Source organism: Nicotiana tabacum, chromosome 6, assembly GCF_000715075.1.
Source record: "Nicotiana tabacum cultivar K326 chromosome 6, ASM71507v2, whole genome shotgun sequence".
In the NCBI taxonomy this organism is placed as follows: Eukaryota; Viridiplantae; Streptophyta; class Magnoliopsida; order Solanales; family Solanaceae; genus Nicotiana; species Nicotiana tabacum.
This window is the reverse complement of record NC_134085.1, coordinates 213,817,198-213,825,983: the sequence shown is the minus strand read 5'-3', so window position 1 is coordinate 213,825,983 and position 8,786 is coordinate 213,817,198. Positions and strand designations below refer to the sequence as shown.

The window sequence follows — 8,786 nt, the reverse complement described above, 5'->3', positions numbered from 1 at the left end:
TACAATATGTGTATTTTAATCCTTTTTATTGTGATAATGCGTATGAGTAACGTATATAAAGATGTGGCATATTTTTTTCAATAATGTGCATCCACATATGATATTGTCGGCATATAATGTCCTTGTAAATAGTGATTTGGTGGGGTCTTTATCCAAAATATGCCGAACTGGTAGAAGGACACAGTCAGCTACGCGGTGAAAATGCAGTGACTTACTGCCAAAAATCCTAAACCGATAATATAGCAATTAATCAGCTACTCCACCGAAGCTCCAGATGCCCATCTTTTGGATTTTTTCCACCAAAAAACACCCATCTAAGGGCCCATTTGGCTATAACAAATTATTCACATTTTTAAAAAATCTTTTCATTTTTTTGAAATAATATTTGATCATAAAAAATTCAAATTTCACCTGAAATTGAATTTTTGAAAATTATAAAACTCCAAAAAATTATTTTTAAAAATTTTCACTTCAACTTACTCGTAAAAATTAAAAAACAACTTCAAATTATAGTTATTTCCAAATACAAATCTAATTTTCAAATATTATTTACACTTAAATTTTCTTTTTTAAATTTTTCCAAAATTTCATAACTCTTATGTCTAAACGCCCATTAAATCCAATTAATTCAAATTTTAAAACATGACAAATAAACAAAAAAGAAAATGCCAACGCAAATACACGCAAGCACGTCAATAAACAAAGCCTTAATCCTCTCCTCATCCCAAATCAGATCCGACACATAGTCTGCATTATCAATTACTTTATCCAAAATCTGAAATTTAGGAGTTGTTAATCTATTATTAAGGAAAAAGAAAGTGAAAAGGAAAAGGAAAAATTTGTTTATGGATAAAGCCCACAGTTTATATCTGACTCATTGACCCCACCTAATCCTTTTTCTTTTCCTTTTCACTTTTTGACCTTTAATAATTCTTTCTCCACCATTCTTTTCTTCTTCAATTTATTCGTCTCTTTTTATAAGTTTTCAGAGAGAAACACAAAGCCACAATCTATTTTGGCCCTTATTTACCTCTCAACCACCAAAACATATACTGGTCCAAAAGAACACATCTTTTTGCATCATATCCTTTCTTTTCTTATTGAAAAAATTTACTGCTTTGTTATTGCATTCTTGTTTTATTAGAAGAAATTGATTCTTGATCCAAAAGGGTAGGTGGGTTTTGTGGGAATTTGTTGTTGGATGCTAAATTCTTGACTAATCCTCAGATTTTTAGGAGAGAAAAAATGGCTTGTTCGTTGAAAACTGGATTTTCTGTTACTGGTTCCTGCGATTGCTTTTTCAACAACACAAACAAAGGCTTTTCTGTTCGCTCTTCGGTTGGGGCTCTAAAAATTACAGCTTTAACACCCAAAGAATTTCTGGGCAAATCTTTGGCTGTATCGAATCAGATTGGTTCGAACCATTGGAATGCTAAAGCTCCAAAACCCATCTCCATTAATGTACGTAAAACTTTATTTAGTAACTTTCTCTTTTATGTTTTGATTTGGCCTTTTTTGGGTTCAAAGATTGAATCTTTTTGTGTTTTTTGACTATTAGGCACAAGCATCAATATGTATAAGCAAAGCTCAAAGATGGTGGGAAAAAACCCTAAAACCCAACATGGTAGAAATCCATTCAGCAAAAGAGCTTGTTGATTCATTGTTAAATGCTGGGGACAAATTGGTCATTATTGACTTTTATTCCCCTGGTTGTGGTGGTTGCAGGACTTTACATCCTAAGGTATTGTAGCAAATATATCTGTTCAATTTACCTAAAATGACTTTTAATTTTCTCTCCATTTGTTTGTCATAAAAATCTCACCTTTTTTCCCTCAATGTTTGTAGATATGTCAACTGGCTGATTCAAACCCAGATGCAATTTTTCTCAAAGTAAACTATGAAGAACTCAAAGCCATGTGTCATGCTCTTAGAATTCATGTTTTACCCTTCTTTAGATTTTATAGGGGTGCAGAAGGCAAACTTTGTAGCTTCAGCTGTACTAATGCAACAGTAAGTTACTCAAAACTACTCTTATTTTTTGCTATGTTGCGCGAACTTTCCAAAATATTATCGCAATCATGTTGGATCCTCCGAAATATACTATTTTTTGAGGATCCGACATGCCCTGGCCAACATTTTCGAGTAGTTTGAGCAACATAGATTTTTTGGAATTTTAGTTTCTCACCTTTAAAAAATATAGGAATCCTAGTTTCTTATGGCAAATTTGTAATTATGCAGATCAAGAAATTCAAAGATGCATTAGGGAAGTATGGGACTGATAGGTGTAGTCTTGGTCCAGCAAAAGGACTCGATGAATCCGAGCTGTTAGCTTTAGCCTCAATTGGTCAATTATCAAGAAATCAATCCTTGGATTATTCAATAAAGGATGGATTGGAAAATTTTGTGCTATCAGGGGTGGATCTATCCAGCAATTTTGATAAAAATCTGGGGCTGAAAGAAAGCAACGAGTTGTTGATGGCCTAAAATGGAGATCTGAATAGAAGATTGCAAGAAATTTATTTAGAGCAAATTTGCTTTGAGAATGTAAATATTATTAATTGGGGTTTTCCATAAGCAGGGCTGGTTGTTTTTTTGGATAAGCCCTGCATATTTGGTCAATCTGTCATTGGATCAGACATAGTTATTTTGTTAAGCAAATGAAATACATTATGCTTATCTTTTCGATTACCATTTTATCTTATCCATTATTCTTTATAGAATGCTAGCGTTAAAATTACTTTCTCCTCTTCTCCAACTTAATCAAATTAATGTACTTTCCCTCGACGAAGGAATAATTAGTATTATGTGTTTAGCTATTTGATACGTAGTTAATTTATTCCATCCTCTCATTAACAGGTGATTCAAGCAATTTCCTATTAAATCTTTTAACCAATTTCAAAACTTGTAGCTTGACATCCACCTTGACATTATTACAAGAATTTAGAATCAAATGCCTACTACCAAAGTATCTCAAAAGAAATAGAAAAGGCTATTGATGAAATTTTATTGTATAAAGTTTGAATTCAAATATCCTCAACGCCAGTCCAGGATAGCGTTCAACATAAATTAGTTGACAGCCAAGTGTCAAAATAAGAGTAATTGTTAGCCAAAATTTGCCGACGTTGATTCCATGTTTGAAAGCTTTAAGAAGACAAATTTGTAGCTCTTTCAAAGTTTTACAAAGTCTAAAAACCATGTGCGTCCGCCGACAAGATTCCAACCCTAAGAATTTAATTTAATTTTTTGGTTGGGTTTTACTTACATGGTGTTTAGTTACCCGCATTGAAGTCCGACTATATTCGAAGTTGCGCCGTATAAGGCCCATTTAAGGGGAAGCTCTCTCTAATAGGATTTTTTTCATCATATTAATTGTTTACTTTTTCTAACCGTATACATAGTCTATAACATTGATTATACATAATTATACACATAATATACAAATTATTCATATATTATACCTTCACTGACTATTTTTAGTTTAAGCAGTTGGGTTCGCGGGTATTTTGATTAATTCCTTTTTTTTTTCATATCCAGAGTTCGAACCTCAAACCTCTTGAAGGGATTCTATCTATCCACCACTACCCATATTGATCTAAAGAGTCCTTTGGTACCCGGACTAAATTATCCCAGGATTATAGTTTTGGGATTATATATAATCCCTAGACTAATTTATCCCACCTGGGAGGTGGGATAAAATAATACCAAATTTGATGGGGTAAGATGGGATATCCAGGATTATGTTCGGGACTAAGTTTATACTATGTTTGATTGACGATATAATTTTATACTGAGATAGATTTATACCATCAACCAAACATAGTATAAATTTAGTACCACACTTTATCCAATCTTATTTCACCTTATCCCGCGTCCCGAACGACCCTAAGAATTTAGTTTTCTCCAAATCATTAGCTAGGTTTAATTTTAGTTTTTAACTTAATTTTATGGCCTTAAGGACTTGTTGCTATTTGTGGACATGGAATCAATATTTTGGTTGGAAGACTTAAAAACCAACACGAGTTCTCCATAACCTTTTCTCAATGTCCTTTTCAATCTTTTGTAAACAATTTTACTAAAGGCAGCTTTTTCGCTCTTCATCTCATTTTCAAACATGTAGTTCTCCATAACTTTTGCTAGCTTTTCTTTTCCCCTTAATTAATGTCACTTTTTTTAATATATTTTGTGAAGAATAATGCTTGCTTTGCAAATTGTCATTGTGTGTTCCTATACATTTGAGGTGAAACAAATGACCCGTGACATAACCCTACAGCGTGCACAATTAGAAAAATTCAATTCTTTCACCTTTTCTGTACATCTTCTCCTCAGTTATTCTTCTTGGAAGTTCAGCCCTGCCATCAATCTTAACATTATGAATGAAATTAGACATGCTTTTTCCTTTTGAGGATTTATGGAGTGGAACTTCATGTGAACGTTGAGTTGATTTCCATTCATAAAAGATCCATTTAGAAGGAAAGCCTTGAGAGCAACGGTAAAACTGTTTTCGTGTGACCTATAGATTAGAGGTTCGAGTCATAGAATCAACCGTTGATCCTTGCATCAGGGTAGACTGTATATATTATATATTTTTTTGAGGTGCGGTCCTTTCCTGAATACTGCATGAACGCGGAATACACCGGGCTGCCATTTTTTTCCAAAGACACAATTAATTTTGATAAATTAAAGGAGAGAACTCTACCTCTATTTTTTTTAATTTAAATTTTCATTAATTTTAGATCTCTGACTAATTCAAGAATAGAGAAGGAGAGCGGGCAACATGGGCCAAATATAAAATACTAGTATTAATAATGGATTGTCAAGAAAATAAAATGGAGCTTCCCATGGTGTCAAGGTACTGGTAATAGCGCAGTTGTTTATGGAAACAAATGGAACACACGACATTACCCACAGAAAAGAGTTCCCATTAGCTGGGTACCCCGTGGAGCTGACGAGGATGGCCCCATTTACTATTTAATGTGGGGATATCACGTCTCCTAGATTTTGAATGTGGATAGGGATGGGTACGTGGTACTGACATGGCAATTACTCATTACTTGTTTCACCATTTCCCCTCATTTTACTGTCTTCCCCACACGCACTGCTATTTTGGGTCGATATTATATACGGTACTATTTTTGTATTGTTCAAAATTCCAGTCCCATTGAATGGTGGGTTGGAAATAGGGGTGGTAAATGGACAGGTTGGCTGAGTTTGGACAGCTTAAGATGGGTTAGGTTAATAAATGAGTCATTGTCCAACCCAATCCAAAAAGTACTTGGGCTAAAATTAACTAAACAATGAGTCATAACCCAACTTGCCCAATTTTACCCATATTTTAGAACCATGTTCATCTTGCATTACCTTAAAATGTGTAAGTTGAAAAATATTTTGCGAGTAGAGGATTAGAGTGGGTGTGTGGTGCAAAAAAAAAAAAAATTAAACTATAACTTTTTTTAGAGGGTTTGCGCCGGGGGGAGGGGGGTGTAGAGTGGTGCAGAAAAATAAAAAAATAAAAAAAATACAAAATAAAAAATAAAAATTTGGGAGGGTTTGCACCGGGGGTGGGGGTTGGTGCAGAAAAACAAAAAAAATAGAAAATTGAAGAAAAATTTTTGAGAGTGTTTACGGTGGTAGGGTGGTGCAGGAAACAAAAAACAAAAAATTGAAAATAAAAAAAATAGTAAAAGTTTTTTTTAGGGGGTTTGCGCGGGAGAGGGGGAAGGAGGTTGGTAGGGGGTGGGTAGGTGGTTCAGAAAAACATAAGAACAGAAAATTAAAAATACAAAAAAAAAAAAAAAAAAAAATTGGAACAACTAAGTAAATTTTTAGATAAGTTGGCTTGAGATCCTTTTGTTTTGGATGAATTTTTAGCTACTCTCTTTTCTTTTGTTTTACATTACTGAACTTATATTGAGAGATAGAGAAATAGAGAATTCTCAATGGTAGAATTGAGAATGGGTGGAGAATTGCGAATTCAATGGTAGAATTGTGAATGAGTGCAAGATACGTGGGGAAGGGGATGAGACGTGGAGAGAGAAACATGAGGGGTAGAGAATATATTAGAGTAATTTTATAATATTAATTATTATCATTAATTTCCTTAAAATATACATAAATAATAATTGAGTATATAAAATGTAATTATAGTAAAACTTGAATAGGGAGTATAATATAGTATATAAGAATGTAAAAACCTCTTTTCAAATTTAAATCAACTTTTTTGAAGCGCTTGTAGGATGGCTGACAAACTGTTAAATTTTTTTTATTATATTAAGAAGATTTACCAAGTATAAATCGTTATAGTAAAAGTTATACATTTATGTATTTGGGTAAATGTGTAACTAACTGAATATTAGTTGGTTGAAAAATATGGATAATTGGATAGAATCCTTTAGCCTTTATTCGCGTTTGAAACTGACTTCACTTTAGTAGTCAATATACGAAATGAATTTAACATACAAATTAACTCTTTGTTTTAACATACGATTTATTTGAGGTGAAAATATTACAAAGCATAAATCCACCCTACTAATATACATAAAAATTTCATTCCTGTATTCAAAAGCTAATCATCGACAATGAAAGATTTAACAGCAAATATACCCTTCTTCAATATTAACTTCAGATAAATTATGCAACAAGAAGCTTTCATAGAGTAGGCATCATTAGGCAGGCTGTCATTTGGACCCAAACATACACAACATAATGTACAAATAGCTCAGTTTTCGAACTGGTCATTCAAAGATAGCCAACGTTTATAAAGTCAATGAAAAATAGCCACTATTTTACTGCAACAGAGACCGGTCCAGTATAATATAATGGAGTTCGGAGCACCTATGTATAAACTCCAGTATATTATGTTGGACCGGTATACTTTGCTGACTCCAGTTTGCACCGGTGCTCCAAACTCCAGTATATTATACTAGACAATTATACAGTTCTAGTGTACAGCATAATTCCATCATACATATCAAGGAACTCCAGTATAATATGCTGGAGTTCAAGTTAAACTGGAACTCCAGTATAATATACTGACATATTTTTCAGATTTTGAAGAGTGTTTTCGCTCAAATTTATATTTACATAAAAAGTGGCTATATTTCTATTACTTTTGAAACTGGGTTATTTTTAAACGACCAATTGTAAATCTGACTATTTTTGAATTTCTCCCCAGCATAATCCCACAGATAAAAAAAATATTTCAGAGAATATCCGATAATAAGGATATCATTTTGTAAAGAAGTTTTTGGAGGACAAACTCAGCAAACAAAACACACCCCACAAGTCAAAAACTTCCCTCGTCATTTTAAGCAACAAAAAAAAAATATCGATGGGAGATAGATAGTTTGCCTCAGAGGTAGTGACAATTTTGCAGATCATCATCCTTGTTTCTGATAATACATGCAAATATGAATGCATCACTGGCAAACTAGGGAAAAAGGTCAAAATAGAAAGGGAAAGAGCACAATAAAAATTTCAACATCAAAACCCAAAATAAAACATTTACTTGGCCTCAGATGCGATGATTCATTGACATGATCACAAATCACAAGTCATTTAGTAATCATCACAGGCAAAAATCATAAAAATTGGAGTTTTAGGAACATCAATTCCAGGATTATATTATTTGATAAAAAAAGGTTAAGCTGCAAAAATCACATTTGAAAACAAAATGGTATAGTGCATCAGAGAGATTCCCATCGACAAATCATCATACCCTTGTAGGTTCTGATGTCCCTGTCTGTTTTATCATCATTTGCATACACCAAAAGAAAAGACTAAATGAAATAGAAGCAGAAAAAATAATGGGAAAAAGGTATTTTAAGTTGGCTTGAATTTGCATCAGAGAGATTCCCATTAGACTAAGTCATCACATTTTCCCCATATAATGGAGGTTCTGATGTCCCTGTCTGTTTTATCATCACTTGCAAATCAACAACAGTAACATTGAAACACTAAGCTAATTTGTTACAAACAATAACAAAATGACTAGAAAACATAAATCACATTTTCATACAAAGGGGAAACCTAAAAAAGAAATGGACAAAGCAGAATGGAGGGGGGAAAGGAATATAACCTCCAGCCTCAGAGTTAAGTTAGTTTCATAGTGAAATACTCAAAGTATATTTAATGCCATCATAGCCAGAGGCAACATGAATGTAAATAAATGAAATCATAGGGAAATCACAAAAGGAAAAAAGAAAAAGAAAACGCATCAGAGATTCTGATTTCAAATGTAAACAAAACTTCATCCTTCTCCACAAGGGAGTATGGTGTATTAAATATCATCACTTGCGCCAATCTAATAAGTAGGAGAATTAATATCCTGTAAACTAAGATCTCAAAAAAAAAATGGGACAAATAAAAAGTAATTCATGAGTAGAATGACTTAATGCCTCGGTCAAAATAATAACTCAAGGTAATTGTAGAGAATTAAGACTACCATCAGAGGCAAAAGGGCATCATACTCATACACCACAAAAAAAAATCACACAAATAACACAAACAAAAACGACCAAATGAGCAAATAAAACATACAAGGAATGAGATATTAAGTGTCAGAGCTCTGCAGAATTCATAGGGAAGTCGGCTAGGCGTAAAAGAAGATGTGTTACTGCTAGGGTTTCTAGTCCTGGATATTGAAGCTAAATGGGGGTGTTTATATATACATGTGTACTGTGTGGCATACTCTGATCTATGGAGGGTTCGAAACTAGGGTTTAAGAAAGGGGGGGAATGCATTTGCTATGATACCCCTCTAATTGTACTTTTTCTATTTAGTTCCTCTTA

At 33.2% G+C, this 8,786-nt stretch overlaps 1 protein-coding gene and 4 non-coding genes across 5 annotated transcripts; 1 reads left to right on the top strand and 4 right to left on the bottom strand.

The window, feature by feature from the left end:
* Positions 1–1,005: 1,005 nt before the first annotated feature.
* Positions 1,006–2,688, top strand: LOC107777349 (thioredoxin-like 1-2, chloroplastic). The gene is made up of 4 exons (XM_016597356.2): positions 1,006–1,461; positions 1,559–1,741; positions 1,846–2,010; positions 2,239–2,688. The coding sequence occupies exons 1-4, from the start codon at positions 1,246–1,248 to the stop codon at positions 2,482–2,484; spliced, it is 810 nt and encodes a 269-aa protein (XP_016452842.1). The 5' UTR covers positions 1,006–1,245; the 3' UTR covers positions 2,485–2,688.
* A 4,656-nt stretch (positions 2,689–7,344) lies between these two features.
* On the bottom strand, positions 7,345–7,424 carry LOC142182442 (small nucleolar RNA snoR122). Its single transcript, XR_012711269.1, has one exon. It is a non-coding gene; the product is annotated as a small nucleolar RNA snoR122 (small nucleolar RNA).
* A 252-nt stretch (positions 7,425–7,676) lies between these two features.
* LOC142182420 (small nucleolar RNA R44/J54/Z268 family) lies at positions 7,677–7,760 on the bottom strand. Its single transcript, XR_012711255.1, has one exon. It is a non-coding gene; the product is annotated as a small nucleolar RNA R44/J54/Z268 family (small nucleolar RNA).
* Positions 7,761–7,833: 73 nt separating this feature from the next.
* On the bottom strand, positions 7,834–7,929 carry LOC142182419 (small nucleolar RNA R44/J54/Z268 family). Its single transcript, XR_012711254.1, has one exon. It is a non-coding gene; the product is annotated as a small nucleolar RNA R44/J54/Z268 family (small nucleolar RNA).
* A 145-nt stretch (positions 7,930–8,074) lies between these two features.
* Positions 8,075–8,146, bottom strand: LOC142182418 (small nucleolar RNA Z267). The gene has a single exon (XR_012711253.1). It is a non-coding gene; the product is annotated as a small nucleolar RNA Z267 (small nucleolar RNA).
* Between the last annotated feature and the right edge of the window lie 640 nt (positions 8,147–8,786).

Excerpts from the sequence above, each read along its gene's own strand:
- LOC107777349 (XM_016597356.2), top strand. The coding sequence starts at position 1,246 with ATGGCTTGTTCGTTGAAAACTGGATTTTCTGTTACTGGTTCCTGCGAT. Across the intron at positions 1,742-1,845 it reads GCAGGACTTTACATCCTAAG|ATATGTCAACTGGCTGATTC; the intron begins GTATTGTAGCAA and ends CAATGTTTGTAG. Across the intron at positions 2,011-2,238 it reads TCAGCTGTACTAATGCAACA|ATCAAGAAATTCAAAGATGC; the intron begins GTAAGTTACTCA and ends GTAATTATGCAG.